The 15,092-nt window shown below is 43.3% G+C and overlaps 1 protein-coding gene across 4 annotated transcripts in view; it reads left to right on the top strand.

Moving 5' to 3' along the window:
• The window catches only part of Ttn (titin), a 258,797-nt gene that overhangs the window by 163,418 nt on the left and 80,287 nt on the right, over positions 1 to 15,092 (top strand). For all 4 annotated transcript variants that reach the window (XM_055600018.1, XM_055600019.1, XM_055600020.1 and 1 more), the window contains 32 exons: positions 262 to 359; positions 1,010 to 1,178; positions 1,271 to 1,537; positions 1,644 to 1,910; positions 1,995 to 2,273; positions 2,368 to 2,776; positions 2,866 to 2,990; positions 3,100 to 3,366; positions 4,092 to 4,361; positions 4,443 to 4,745; positions 4,843 to 5,145; positions 5,385 to 5,572; positions 5,682 to 5,796; positions 5,905 to 6,189; positions 6,293 to 6,444; positions 7,042 to 7,189; positions 7,734 to 7,911; positions 8,655 to 8,776; positions 8,869 to 9,156; positions 9,262 to 9,558; positions 9,671 to 9,857; positions 10,312 to 10,427; positions 10,514 to 10,813; positions 10,966 to 11,265; positions 11,360 to 11,465; positions 11,566 to 11,762; positions 11,845 to 12,150; positions 12,246 to 12,524; positions 13,147 to 13,446; positions 13,551 to 13,853; positions 13,978 to 14,340; positions 14,655 to 14,957. In XM_055600018.1, the coding sequence (XP_055455993.1) occupies positions 262 to 359; positions 1,010 to 1,178; positions 1,271 to 1,537; positions 1,644 to 1,910; positions 1,995 to 2,273; positions 2,368 to 2,776; positions 2,866 to 2,990; positions 3,100 to 3,366; positions 4,092 to 4,361; positions 4,443 to 4,745; positions 4,843 to 5,145; positions 5,385 to 5,572; positions 5,682 to 5,796; positions 5,905 to 6,189; positions 6,293 to 6,444; positions 7,042 to 7,189; positions 7,734 to 7,911; positions 8,655 to 8,776; positions 8,869 to 9,156; positions 9,262 to 9,558; positions 9,671 to 9,857; positions 10,312 to 10,427; positions 10,514 to 10,813; positions 10,966 to 11,265; positions 11,360 to 11,465; positions 11,566 to 11,762; positions 11,845 to 12,150; positions 12,246 to 12,524; positions 13,147 to 13,446; positions 13,551 to 13,853; positions 13,978 to 14,340; positions 14,655 to 14,957 (7,590 nt within the window). The remainder of the gene's footprint in view (positions 1 to 261; positions 360 to 1,009; positions 1,179 to 1,270; positions 1,538 to 1,643; positions 1,911 to 1,994; positions 2,274 to 2,367; positions 2,777 to 2,865; positions 2,991 to 3,099; positions 3,367 to 4,091; positions 4,362 to 4,442; positions 4,746 to 4,842; positions 5,146 to 5,384; positions 5,573 to 5,681; positions 5,797 to 5,904; positions 6,190 to 6,292; positions 6,445 to 7,041; positions 7,190 to 7,733; positions 7,912 to 8,654; positions 8,777 to 8,868; positions 9,157 to 9,261; positions 9,559 to 9,670; positions 9,858 to 10,311; positions 10,428 to 10,513; positions 10,814 to 10,965; positions 11,266 to 11,359; positions 11,466 to 11,565; positions 11,763 to 11,844; positions 12,151 to 12,245; positions 12,525 to 13,146; positions 13,447 to 13,550; positions 13,854 to 13,977; positions 14,341 to 14,654; positions 14,958 to 15,092) is intronic.

Raw genomic sequence — 15,092 nt, forward strand, 5'->3', positions numbered from 1 at the left:
TTCTCAGTGGAAGCTTCAAGTGAATTTAAAGTCAGTCACAAACTATTAAGACTGAAGTGTGGTGCGTGCCTTTGATCCCAGCACTCGGGAAGCAGAGGCAGGCAGATCTCTTAAGTTCGAGGCCAGCCTGATCCACAGAGTGAGTTCTAGGCCAGCCAGGGCTACTCAGAGAAACACTTTTTCTCAATGTGTGCCAGAGAAATATCAGGACAAATTTGCAGATGCCTCGATAGAATTTCAATGCCATCCGTTCTCTTACAGCTCCTCATGTTGAATTCTTAAGACCACTCACGGACCTTCAAGTTAAAGAAAAAGAAACAGCTCGGTTTGAGTGTGAAATTTCCAAGGAAAATGCCAAGGTCTGTGGGCACATAAGTGTTATCTATGATTATCAAGTCACTTTGTTTACTTTGGGCCATAATGGAAGGAAAGAAGAAAATAGATAAGCCTTTTCTCTGACTTCTGTTTAGATTAAAGACTAATTTAACATGAAAGATGAACTTGATTTAATTGTCTCCTTGGTGTCACTCAATTACTTTCACATGAAATACCCTAGACTTATAAAATATTTATTATTTTGAGCCATATGGAAATACTGTTTTCTTAGAACAAAAAAATTACATAGCAGTAATTCCATGTCTCAACTAAGCATTTCATGAACTACTAATATTCCCAAACAGATTTTCAGTCTGTTTCTACAATAGTGGAACTGGTTTGTGTGATATCTTAGGCTTCATAAGAATCAAAACTTGCACAATCCCATTTTTTCATAAATGCTAATATCATAGCAGGTCAACAGTACTTAGTAACTTTGTTCTTGTTTTCTTAGTTTTAATTATGTTTTCTGTCTTTATACATACCATAATATTTATGGTACTCTTTTATATATACTATCTTGTCTTATGGTTGATTTTTAAAAGAACCCTCAGGATTCTAGTTCATGTTAGGGATGCCATGTGAAGGACCAACATGGAAACTTACTTTAAAAATTATTTGTCTTAAAATATAGGTTCAGTGGTTTAAAGATGGTGCTGAAATTAAGAAGGGCAAAAAGTACGATATCATTTCTAAGGGAGCAGTACGCATTCTTGTTGTCAACAAATGTCTGCTGAATGATGAAGCAGAATATTCCTGTGAAGTGAGGACAGCACGAACTTCCGGCATGCTGACAGTCCTAGGTGAGCATCAAGACTTTCTTCGCCTAAGTGCATGTAGGGTCAGGAAAACCAACTTCTGGTTTTACTGACTTTGTCTGCATTCTTTTCTGCAGAGGAAGAGGCTGTCTTCACAAAAAATCTTGCCAACCTTGAAGTGAGTGAAGGAGACACCATCAAACTGGTATGCGAAGTCTCCAAGCCTGGGGCAGAAGTGATTTGGTACAAAGGGGACGAGGAGATCATTGAAACAGGAAGATTTGAAATACTTACTGATGGAAGGAAGAGAATCCTGGTCATTCAGAACGCGCAGCTCGAGGACGCTGGCAGCTACAACTGCCGACTCCCCAGTTCTCGAACGGACAGCAAAGTCAAAGTTCACGGTATGAAAATCTCCACAAAGGGTACTTTATTTCTTGTCGCTCATTCTTGCCATACTTAGGGTATGAATGCCTGTGTTTTTCATGTCTTCCAACTTCTTCTTTCCAGAACTTGCTGCTGAATTCATCTCAAAGCCACAGAACCTTGAAATTCTTGAAGGAGAAAAGGCTGAGTTTGTCTGCACCATCTCAAAGGAGAGCTTCGAAGTTCAGTGGAAGAGAGACGATCAGACGCTGGAATCCGGAGATAAATATGACGTCATTGCTGATGGCAAAAAGAGAGTCCTGGTTGTGAAGGATGCCACACTTCAAGACATGGGCACCTACGTAGTCATGGTTGGGGCTGCCAGAGCTGCGGCTCACCTGACAGTCATTGGTAAGTGTGCCGTTGCCTCAGCGGATTGGTAGGTTTGTACTTTTGGTCCTTCATCATCCACAAAGTCTTATTGATCCTCTGCAGAGAAACTCAAGATCATAGTTCCGCTTAAGGACACCAAGGTAAAGGAACAACAAGAGGTTGTCTTCAACTGCGAAGTCAATACTGAAGGTGCCAAAGCCAAATGGTTCCGAAATGATGAAGCCATATTTGACAGTTCAAAGTATATCATTCTCCAAAAAGACCTGGTTTACACCCTCAGAATCAGAGATGCGCGGTTAGATGACCAAGCCAACTACAGCGTGTCTTTGACCAACCACAGAGGTGAAAATGTTAAAAGCGCAGCCAATCTAATAGTAGAAGGTACGTGACTTGAATGGTACTAGAGAATTTTTTTCCCAACAATTTGTATTATGCAAACGACTAAATTCAGCATCCTTGTTCTCTATTACCACAGAGGAAGATCTTAGGATTATTGAACCCCTGAAAGATATTGAAACAATGGAGAAGAAATCAGTCACATTCTGGTGCAAGGTGAATCGTCTCAATGTGACACTGAAGTGGACCAAAAACGGAGAAGAAGTGGCTTTCGACAACCGTATATCATACCGAATTGACAAGTACAAGCACTCTCTAATCATCAAGGACTGTGGCTTTCCAGACGAAGGCGAATACATCGTCACTGCTGGACAGGACCAGTCTGTGGCGGAGCTGCTCATCATAGAAGCCCCGACAGAGTTCGTGGAACACCTGGAAGACCAGACGGTCACAGAGTTTGACGACGCTGTCTTCTCCTGCCAGCTCTCCAGAGAGAAAGCAAACGTGAAATGGTACAGAAACGGAAGAGAAATCAAGGAAGGCAAAAAGTATGCAAAAGGCGTCTGCTGTTCTGTGTGCGGTTTGACACTCTAGTGCTAGTGCTGCAGGCTAACTACTCATTCATTCTCCTCTTTAGGTACAAATTTGAAAAAGACGGGAGCATACACAGGCTCATCATCAAAGACTGCAGGCTGGAGGATGAGTGTGAATATGCTTGTGGTGTAGAGGACAGGAAGTCCCGGGCAAGACTGTTTGTAGAAGGTGTGTACTGCTTGCAAGGATAATTCTAGCTGAAATGACTTTTTTTTTACTTTACTATGCTGATAAAAATACAAGCATGTCTGTTTTTATTTTTATGTTTTCTTTCCAGAAATCCCTGTTGAGATTATCAGGCCTCCTCAAGACATTCTGGAAGCACCTGGAGCAGATGTTATCTTTTTGGCTGAGCTCAACAAAGATAAAGTGGAGGTCCAATGGCTGAGAAATAACATGATTGTTGTCCAGGGTGACAAGCACCAGATGATGAGTGAAGGGAAGATTCACAGACTACAGATTTGTGATATTAAGCCACGCGACCAGGGTGAATACAGATTTATTGCCAAAGATAAAGAAGCCAGGGCTAAACTTGAGTTAGCTGGTAAGTCACTTCCTTTTGCTTCGCAGTGTCCTCATGATACCACAGATCTGATATAGATCTCAGATTTTACAATTATAGCAAAGTACTCCTTGTGAAAGCCCACGGTTTGAGTTCCTTTTCTCGTGTTAGCCATTGTGCTTTCCCCTGCTACAAAGAGGAAGTTGACAGCATTCATCTTTACATCCCTGGCACATGGCAGCTGCTCATGCATCCAGAGAGCTGACAACAGCCCCTCGCTACCGCTGTGCACCTCCTGTGAACTCTTTAGATAGCTTCTCACCCTGGCCTGACACACCTGCACGGGCTGCTCTGAAAGCCCACTGGTGTCTCTCGTACACAAGAAAAGCTGGCGGGTTTATCCTGAACTAAGTGTGCCGTACTGTACCCAAACATATTTTATGAAAATAGTTTCAACAACAGAAGCAAAACCTGTTTCACTGTATTCTAGGTCCTCTGTTCCTGCTTATATAATTAGGAGTTATAGAATGAAGACGGGGTGTTACTGATTGTATGCTGTCTTCAACCTTCTCTTTCTAAAGGAGGATAGTTTGGAGTCAGGTGAAATTATAACGCTTACAATAGTATTCACTGCTATAAAATTACTGTGGCGTACTTCCAAGGCTATGACAATGTTTGTTAGCAAATATATCGTTTTAAAAAAACAGTGTCACGGTGTAACTACAGTATGTAATTCAAACGTGTGCGTGTTTTCTCCTTCTCACCAGCTGCACCTAAAATCAAGACGGCTGACCAAGATCTGGTGGTTGACGCTGGCCAGCCTCTGACCATGGTGGTGCCCTATGATGCCTACCCCAAAGCAGAAGCTGAGTGGTTTAAAGAGAATGAACCTCTGTCCACAAAAACTGTTGATACCACAGCCGAGCAGACCTCATTCAGAATCGTAGAAGCCAAGAAAGAAGACAAGGGGAGGTATAAAATCGTGCTTCAGAACAAGCACGGGAAAGCAGAAGGCTTCATCAACTTACAAGTTATCGGTAAGCCGCCAATTACCCAAGCGAGACTGGCCCAGCCCAGCACAAAGGCATCACTAAAAGTCTGTGATCTGTACATTGCAGATGTCCCCGGGCCGGTTCGGAACTTGGAAGTGACGGAAACATTCGACGGTGAGGTCAGCCTCGCGTGGGAAGAGCCGTTAACGGATGGTGGAAGCAAGATCATAGGTTATGTCGTCGAAAGGCGTGACATCAAGAGGAAGACCTGGGTTCTGGTCACCGACCGAGCAGACAGCTGTGAGTTCACGGTCACTGGCCTCCAGAAAGGAGGAGTGGAGTACCTGTTCCGCGTGAGTGCGCGCAACAGAGTTGGCACTGGAGAACCAGTAGAAACCGACAGTCCTGTGGAAGCCAGGAGTAAATACGGTAAGAAGCGTGTAATTCAACTGCCAACCAGCTTAGCTCTATGTTTATCCCCAACACACCACGATCTCACATGTTCTTCTTCTGTGGTGATGTCCAGATGTCCCAGGCCCGCCTTTGAATGTAGCCATCACGGATGTGAATCGGTTTGGCGTCTCACTGACTTGGGAGCCGCCAGAGTATGACGGAGGTGCGGAAGTCACAAACTATGTGATTGAACTGAGGGACAAGACTTCCATCAGGTGGGACACCGCCATGACCGTGAGAGCTGAAGACCTGTCGGCCACTGTCACTGATGTGGTGGAAGGACAGGAGTACAGTTTCCGTGTCAGAGCCCAGAACCGAATCGGAGTCGGGAAACCCAGTGCAGCCACACCCTTCGTCAAAGTGGCTGATCCAATCGGTACGTTCATTTAACAAGGAAAAGGACATAAACGCCACATTCAACCAAAGAACTGAATCTATTGATTCAAGTAATTCTAATTTAATCAAAGATTAAAAAAAATAAAATAAAAATTTAGAACAAAACTGTAAACGCCAAGGCTGTGCCCACATAGCCCACAAACTTGTTCTGATGAGGCTGCGATTATCACTCCATGTCTTAATAAAATTGTATTGTCCCAAATCTTTGTGCCATTCTAGAGAGACCAAGTCCTCCTGTGAACCTAAGTGCCTCAGATCAGACACAATCATCCGTTCAGCTCACGTGGGAGCCCCCGCTGAAAGACGGAGGCAGCCCCATATTGGGCTACATAATTGAAAAATGCGAGGAAGGAAAAGATAATTGGATTCGCTGCAATATGAAACCTGTGCCTGAGCTGACTTACAAGGTGAGGCGTTTGCTGGTAAAAAAAACTGTCATGTACGTGTGTGTGTATGTATGTAGATTTGTAGATTTAAGTGGATATGCTGTTAACAAGTATTACCTTGTAATTTTAGGTCACTGGATTGAAGAAAGGAAACAAATATTTATATCGAGTATCTGCAGAAAACGCAGCTGGTGTTTCAGACCCATCTGAGATCCTTGGTCCTCTCACTGCTGATGATGCCTTTGGTAAATAGATACTTCACTTCTTAGATTAGGGAATAGCATAGACCTTCTCGGGTATACGAGGGGCATGAATATAATGCTCGAAATTTACTGTTTTTTCTTTCTTGGTAGTTGAACCAACAATGGATTTAAGTGCATTTAAAGATGGTCTGGAAGTCATAGTCCCCAATCCCATCAAGATCCTGGTTCCAAGCACAGGCTATCCAAGACCGAAAGCAACCTGGACATTTGGAGACCAAGTACTTGAAGAGGGGGAGCGTGTGAAAATTAAGACCATATCGGCCTACGCCGAACTTGTCATTTCTCCAAGTGAACGGACTGACAAGGGCATTTACACCCTCACATTAGAAAATCCTGTGAAGTCGATTTCTGGAGAAATTGATGTCAATGTAATCGGTAAGGAATTAAGTTCTTGCTCTCTAATGTGGCCTGGCTGTATCAACAGCTGTACTAATAGGCTCAGGTCATATCAACTTTCATTGCCCTTTTATTTTATTAGCTCCCCCAAGCGCACCCAAAGAGCTGAAATACAGTGATGTAACAAAGGATTCCGTACATTTGACTTGGGAACCTCCAGATGATGATGGAGGAAGTCCACTAACCGGATATGTTGTTGAAAAGAGAGATATGAGCCGGAAAACATGGACTAAAGTGAGTGCTACATTGCAAGGCAGCCATTTTAGAAGGAGTGGAGTTGATCCCAGGAGGCAGTTGGGAGGCCGTACAGATGAGCTGCATGCCACACATTATTTTACCCTTGTCTCATGAAAAAGTATCCCAAACCTTTTAGTTAAATAATTCTAATGCTTCATTTATCCAGGCTTTGGTTTAATTGTCCCTTTTTTTTTCTAGTTAGGCTTATTTAACACATAAAAGAAAGCTTACCTACATACTTTTATCTAATGAGTACCCAAAGTGCACATGTTGAGCTATAAGCCATTTCAAAGGAACTATTTATTGCCCTAGTCATCATGTTTTGTTTTGTTTTTTTCATTGTGCTGGATTCACCTTAGTTGACCTGGTCTGCCATTGTTTTCTGCATTTATGTGGTTATTATTAAACACACACGCACACACACACACACACACACACACACACACACACACATATATATATATATATATATATATATATATATATATATATATATAATTTTCCCAAACTTAAAAATAAAAATAAAAATGTTTTGACTTGAGGAAATACTTGGAAAAATAGTCAATGAACTATTTCTTTATTTCTTTATCCCAGGTTATGGACTTTGTGACTGATTTAGAATTCACAGTTCCTGATCTTGTCCAAGGAAAGGAATATCTGTTCAAAGTCTGTGCTCGAAACAAGTGTGGCCCTGGTGCTCCTGCGTATATTGATGAACCTGTGAATATGTCCGCGCCTGCAAGTAAGTGCATGCCCTGTGGGCTTGTGCCTGGTCTGAGTTCTGCGCTCTTGACTTCAGACCCAGAGCAGAAGCTTGGGGAAAGCACTGGTTGATAGCTTGGAGGTAACTGGAGAGCAGCCTGTTAGGAGACCCCTCATGGTAGGGGTTCCCTTTCAGATGAGGCACAGACCACACCCAAACACCTGTTTCCACCGGGAGGCCCATTTTTTAAGCAGGGAAGAAAAGTTACACTGGCTGCTTTCTGACTCAGGCAGAAAAGCGAATGGCCTTGCAAGGTGTCACTTTTAAGAAGAGAAAAGGGGGAGGTCTGAAGATGTGTTGGTGTATTTTGAATGGGCATGTTAATTTGGTGAACAAAGGGGGCTTTTGATTGCTGGGCTGCCATACTTTGGTAGTCAGCCTCAGAGGAAATAGACCTTGGAGGCTAGCTTTAGGAATGTAATCTAAGGGCCAGGCCTGCCAGAGCCACAAAAAACCACATTCAAGCTGACCCGAGTCTCTTCACAGCCTTTCTAAAATTACCTCCCTCTTGTAAATATTATAGCGGTACCTGACCCACCGGAGAATGTTAAATGGAGAGATAGGACTGCCCAGAGCATCTTCCTAACATGGGATCCTCCTAAAAATGATGGTGGCTCACGCATCAAAGGATACATAGTTGAAAAATGCCCCCGTGGTTCTGATCGATGGGTTGCCTGTGGAGAGCCTGTTGCAGATACAAAGTGAGTCTTTGTTTTTGCTTTTTTAATTGGACACATGAATAATTCTGCTCTAGTAGGTGAACCTGGGCAATGTTAAATGTTCATTTTTCTCCACCAGGAGTTCCCTTAGTAAAGCCGTGTGGTTTTACAAAGTTCAGCTGAGCATAGCCTTGTTCAAGTTTTTCATTAGTTATGATAATGGAGACTCCAGTAGGGAGTCAAGCACAGCTTGGCCCTGGATAGCCCGACTGGGCAAACACAGGAATAAAGACATGGAAAACACAACAACTATGCACAGAAACGCTGTGATGCAGTGAGGTGTGCCCTCTGTAATAGAGAGCACCTACTATGCACCTACAGCATAAAGAGGAGGGGTTGGGTGTCTCAGTGGGAGGGCTCGGGAGGAAGAAGCTGTGGTTGATAGTTAAGTATACACTAGTCTTCCCTAAAGGTCAGCCTTTGTCAACACTGGCATGAAGGCCAAGGAAGGTTTGGCCATTTCCACAGGTCTGAGGACATAGTTGTGCTCATGTCAACAACACAATCCATCAGGGCTTCATCCGTTCCTGACCCTATCAGGGCTCCGTCCACACCCCGAAGTACTGATCCTTAACTTAAACGCCAGTGCTCTATTAGTGGAGTGAATTTTAGAAAGATAACTATACTGTACGTGATGTATCTTGACACAAATGTTGCACACATATGTATTACACAAGTGTAATAGACGTCCATGTGACAGTAAAGCTCCTGGTTTTTTCTGACAGAATGGAGGTGACAGGTCTTGAGGAAGGCAAATGGTATGCCTACCGCGTGAAGGCCTTGAACAGGCAAGGTGCCAGCAAGCCAAGCAAACCCACCGAAGAAATCCAGGCGGTGGACACACAGGGTATTTATTTTACCATCCCTTCTTCTCTTGTTGGTCAGCCTCTGGCCTTGTCGTCAAACCTGCTAACGCATAAATAATCTTGTCTAATTCAGAGGCTCCTGAGATCTTCCTGGATGTGAAGCTCCTTGCAGGTCTCACTGTAAAAGCCGGAACAAAGATTGAACTTCCTGCCACCGTGACTGGGAAACCCGAACCTAAAGTCACCTGGACGAAAGCCGACACCATTCTGAAGCCAGACCAGAGAATCACCATTGAAAACGTTCCTAAGAAATCCACCGTGACCATCACAGACAGCAGGAGAAGCGACACGGGCACATATATCATAGAAGCCGTGAACGTCTGCGGCCGGGCCACTGCGGTGGTGGAAGTGAATGTCCTGGGTAAGGGAGGCTCTTGTTTTTACAACCCACTGTGGCTGCTTTCTTGAACAAAACACAGTTTAAAATATGGTTGGTTGGTTTGTTTTCACCTACTACCACCCACAGATAAACCCGGACCGCCAGCTGCTTTTGACATCACAGATATAACCAACGAGTCATGTCTTCTGACATGGAACCCACCGAGAGATGACGGTGGGTCGAAGGTCACAAACTACGTTGTGGAGAGGAGAGCCACAGACAGCGATGTGTGGCATAAGCTCTCATCGACCGTTAAGGACACAAACTTCAAGGCCACCAAGTTAACGCCCAACAAAGAGTACGTCTTCCGCGTGGCTGCAGAAAACATGTATGGCGTTGGTGAGCCCGTCCAAGCTACTCCAATAGTAGCCAAGTATCAGTTTGGTAAGATTCTCAATCTGCTACCTGATAAAAACAAAAAGGATGCCGATGCCAGCTTGCGTGTAGGTGTCGGGTACAGAACCTGTGACTTTATATATCGTTATCCTGTCTACAGATCCACCCGGACCTCCAACTCGCCTCGAACCTTCCGACATCACTAAAGATGCCGTGACACTCACCTGGTGTGAGCCAGATGATGATGGGGGCAGCCCCATCACTGGGTACTGGGTTGAAAGGTTAGACCCTGACACGGATAAATGGGTTCGATGCAATAAGATGCCAGTGAAGGACACTACATACAGGTAAGCCCTCCTGCCCCCTGACATCTCCATCATGTTTTACAATAGCAGCAAACTCAGTTGTTTGCATTCTAGTATTCCTTTTGATGATGTGTGGTTATACATGAAAAAATTTTAATCACTTTTACTTTTATTGCCTATTGTCATGTAAGTTGTAAATGACATGAATCCCATCCAATAGCACATATCTGTTACCTATAAAATATTAACTTTCTAGGAGTTTCAAAGTGCTTTGTCTTCCAATGCATTATAGTAACTGACAATTATAGATATAATTAGAGCAATATATTTGGTCTGCTATAAAGAATTGTGACATTTAAAAAACAATTTTAAATTTATGTTAAATTCTTAGTTAAATTTACAAATTGACTCTCATTGTTTAAATAAACTTGCCTCTTCTATGTATAGTACATAGGTTACTGCTTCTCACAATTGTGTTCCCTTGTCCCTGTTCCAGAGTGAAAGGCCTCACCAATAAGAAAAAGTACAGATTCCGTGTGCTGGCTGAGAATTTGGCAGGACCGGGAAAGCCAAGTAGATCAACTGAACCAATCTTAATAAAGGATCCCATAGGTATTGTTCATATGATTTTCCATAGTTACTTTGAGGCATATTAACGTCCTTTGAGCAAAACAAATAATGATGTCACTGGCTTGCAGATCCTCCATGGCCCCCTGGAAAACCAACTGTAAAGGATATAGGCAAAACATCACTAGTATTGAACTGGACCAAGCCAGAACATGACGGAGGGGCAAAGATTGAGTCTTATGTCATTGAGATGCTAAAGACTGGAACAGACGACTGGGTCAGAGTGGCTGAGGGGGTCCCGACCACAGAGCACTTGCTCACCGGGCTGATGGAAGGACAGGAGTACTCATTCCGAGTGCGAGCTGTGAACAAGGCTGGAGAGAGCGAGCCCAGTGAACCCAGCGACCCTGTGCTTTGCCGGGAGAAACTATGTAAGTCATTCTCATGCTCTATTTAGAAACTATGACCTAAGGGAAAAATTTAAATCCGCTGCTCATTATTTTGACCTTTGCCTCATTGTTTCATTGTAACTATGAGAACATTTGGCGAAGACTGAAATTGGAAATGTTTCCTTTTTTCTCAGATCCCCCGTCACCACCCCGCTGGCTCGAAGTAATTAATATCACAAAAAATACAGCTGACCTGAAATGGACGGTTCCTGAGAAAGATGGAGGGTCACCCATCACCAACTACATTGTGGAAAAGAGGGATGTGAGGCGGAAAGGCTGGCAAACGGTGGACACCACGGTTAAGGACACCAAGTGCACAGTAACCCCCCTGACAGAGGGCTCGCTGTATGTGTTCCGAGTTGCCGCAGAAAATGCCATAGGACAAAGTGACTACACTGAAATTGGCGACTCCGTCCTGGCCAAAGACACCTTCAGTACGCTCTATAACCCGGCCTTTGAAACAGCATTTACAGTACCTTGTTAATTTTCCCCTCAGGCTTTTCTAATCGTTGATTATTTTGCTTTCAGCCACCCCTGGACCACCCTATGCCCTGACAGTGGTTGATGTGACAAAGCGACACGTTGACCTAAAGTGGGAGCCACCTAAAAATGATGGTGGAAGACCCATACAAAGGTAGGACTCTACGATCATTTTTTAAAAAGTCAAACGTGACTGCACATTAGTAACATTTGTTTTTCTCAATGCTAAATGGAATGCTCTGTTCTTCCAACAGATACATCATTGAGAAGAAGGAAAAACTAGGCACCCGTTGGGTAAAAGCTGGAAAGACCTCAGGCCCTGACTGTAACTTCAGGGTAACTGATGTCATTGAAGGAACAGAAGTCCAGTTTCAAGTTCGGGCCGAAAATGAAGCAGGGGTTGGTCACCCAAGTGAGCCCACAGAAATTCTGTCAATTGAAGATCCAACAAGTAAGTCGTGCTGCTCAGTCAAAGGAAATTGTCTAGGGCCTCATGATAAGGCTGTGATGTAAATGCTTTCCTGTCTTCCCAGGTCCTCCCTCACCTCCTCTTGATCTGCATGTGACTGATGCTGGGAGAAAACACATCGCCATTGCTTGGAAACCTCCAGAGAAAACTGGCGGCAGCCCTATCATAGGCTACCATGTTGAAATGTGTCCAGTAGGCACTGAGAAATGGATGCGAGTTAATTCTCGCCCAATTAAAGATTTGAAGTTCAAAGTTGAAGAGGGGGTTGTCCCAGACAAAGAATATGTTCTGAGAGTGAGAGCCGTCAATGCTGTTGGTGTCAGCGAGCCATCTGAAATCTCTGAAAATGTGGTTGCCAAAGACCCAGACTGTAAGGATTCAGTGTCTTTTACAGTTAGTAAGATGCACTTTCTTCCTGACCATTGCATTTTGACCTATCTCCCCCTCTCTCTTGGTGTTTTGTAGGCAAGCCAACAATTGATCTAGAGACTCATGACATTGTTGTTATCGAAGGTGAAAAGCTAAGCATTCCTGTGCCCTTCAGAGCTGTCCCAGTTCCAACCGTGAGCTGGCATAAAGACGGCAAAGAAGTTAAAGCAAGTGACAGGTTAACAATGAAGAATGACCACATCTCTGCACACCTTGAGGTTCCCAAGAGTGTCCATGCTGATGCTGGAGTTTACACCATCACCCTGGAGAACAAGCTCGGCTCAGCAACTGCATCCATCAATGTCAAAGTCATAGGTAATGATTCTGTAATGACACACGCCAAACATTCTCCCTATGTTCGCGAAATCCTAAGAGCCGACTTTGTGATGGTCTATACAAATGCCTGCAAGACTGCCATTTGTAAACTGAACACTCCCTCAGGTTACTTATTTCCACTTGAAAAGTAAAGTAATCTTGAAGAGCTTAAACAGATAATTAAACTCAGAATAGATTAATTTACTTGTTTTATTATTTGCATATAAAATACTAATTTAAATAAAATATCTAGCACACCTAAAGATATTTCAGGGATCAAAATTTCTTTCTGAATTGTATAAATTAAGTTTTCCATAGTCTTCTCCTTTAGGAATAGTAAGGTGTGTTTTTTTGGGGGGTTTTTTTGGGGTTTTTTTTCCTGTCCTGATAGTAGTTGGCAATTAATGGGGCAATTTTGCTTAACACAAGGTTTGCTTAACACAAACTCGAAGGCTGATGTCCCTGATAACTATGAGGGACAAGGAAGCTAATTTAAATGCCTTGTCTTCAGAGAGAAGATCACCTTACCCAAAATGTGTCTACGCCAAATTAGATAAAGTTCACTATTAAAGTGCTAATTTTTCAAGCATAGGATAGTAACTATCAATTTTATATGTAACAGGTCTGCCTGGTCCGTGCAAAGATATTAAAGCAAGTGAAATCACCAAGAGTTCCTGTAAATTAACATGGGAGCCTCCAGAATATGATGGTGGGAGCCCAATCCTTCATTATGTCCTGGAGCGTAGAGAAGCCGGCAGAAGGACATACATACCAGTCATGTCTGGTGAGAACAAACTGGCCTGGACCGTAAAGGATCTCATACCAAACGGCGAATACTTCTTCCGAGTGAAAGCAGTCAACAAGATTGGCGGAGGCGAATATATTGAACTCAAGAATCCCGTCATTGCTCAAGACCCAAAGCGTAAGTTGGGACATAGACATATGATGGTTAGGAATGAGCTGTTGCATTTGCTCTAAGTAAAGTGTTTTCTCCAGCAGTAATAGCTAGCTTTCTTTCTTCACCAGAACCACCCGATCCACCTGTAGATGTTGAGGTTCATAATCCTACAGCTAAGGCCATGACTATTACCTGGAAACCACCCTTGTACGACGGAGGGAGCAAGATCATGGGTTACATCATAGAGAAGATTGCTAAGGGTGAGGATAGATGGAAGAGATGCAACGAGCATCTGGTGCCTGTCCTGACCTACACAGCGAAAGGACTTGAGGAGGGAAAAGAGTACCAATTCCGTGTGCGAGCAGAGAACGCTGCCGGTATAGGCGAACCTTCCCGGGCCACTCCCCCAACCAAAGCTGTGGATCCTATTGGTACGTTTTATTGCTTGGGAGTGCTACTTTCTCTTTGTAAAATAGATGAGGTTCATGGTTTGAATTAAACCATGAACAAGTTTAAGTTTAAGTTAAAAACAATTCTGGCTTTCCATTATTACAGATGCCCCAAAAGTCATCCTCAGGACAAGCCTGGAAGTAAAGCGGGGTGATGAAATAGCACTTGATGCAACCATTTCTGGCTCACCTTACCCAACAATCACATGGATAAAAGATGACAATGTCATAATACCAGAGGAGATTAAGAAGCGAGCAGCACCTCCTGTTAGGAGGAAGAAGGGCGAAGCTGAAGAAGAGGAGCCATTTTTCCTGCCTCTCACAGAGCGGTTGAGCATCAACAATAGCAAACAAGGCGAATCTCAGCTGCGTGTCCGGGATTCTCTGCGGCCCGACCACGGCCAGTACATGATCAAAGCTGAGAATGACCATGGTGTTGCAAAAGCGCCTTGCACTGTCAGTGTGTTAGGTAAGCAGTTGAGACTAGACTTTCCAACAGAGAAAAAAAACGCATGTAAGAGCATTAGCAACACATAAAAGGAAGGAGTTCAGGAACCCATTAAAGGAAATGGCTTTAGCACATAGTTCACAGTTACATTTTTACCATCTAAGCAGACACTACTGAAAAGAAATCAAATGACCTTGTTGTTTAACTAATGTAATACAAAGATAGAAAGATACGGAAAAACTAGAAGTTGTATCAAAACCATACTAACATTTACAGTTTCCATAGCAACCAGTTCTATACAAAATTTTAATCACTGTTCTCCTTCAAAATACTAGATACACCAGGACCGCCAATCAACTTTGTATTTGAGGATATCAGGAAGAACTCTGTCCTCTGTAAATGGGAACCGCCCCTGGATGATGGTGGCAGTGAAATCATTAACTATACCTTGGAAAAGAAAGACAAGACCAAACCAGACTCAGAATGGATTGTTATCACTGCAACACTCAGAAACTGCAAATATTCAGTAACAAAACTGATCGAAGGGAAAGAGTACCTTTTCCGTGTGAGAGCTGAAAATAGGTTTGGACCTGGACCACCATGTGTTTCAAAGCCGCTTTTAGCCAAAGATCCATTTGGTAAGGTTCCTTTAGCATCATGAATTGGCCTTTTCACCATATGTTTTCATGTACAACATTATCATAATTTTTCATGATTTTGCAAAATTGATTTTATGTCTTATTATGGAATTCAAATATGGGTTGTTGCTTCTA

This window comes from Psammomys obesus, unplaced genomic scaffold, assembly GCF_907164565.1.
Source record: "Psammomys obesus unplaced genomic scaffold, mPsaObe1.curated_primary_1811, whole genome shotgun sequence".
Lineage (NCBI taxonomy): Eukaryota > Metazoa > Chordata > Mammalia > Rodentia > Muridae > Psammomys > Psammomys obesus.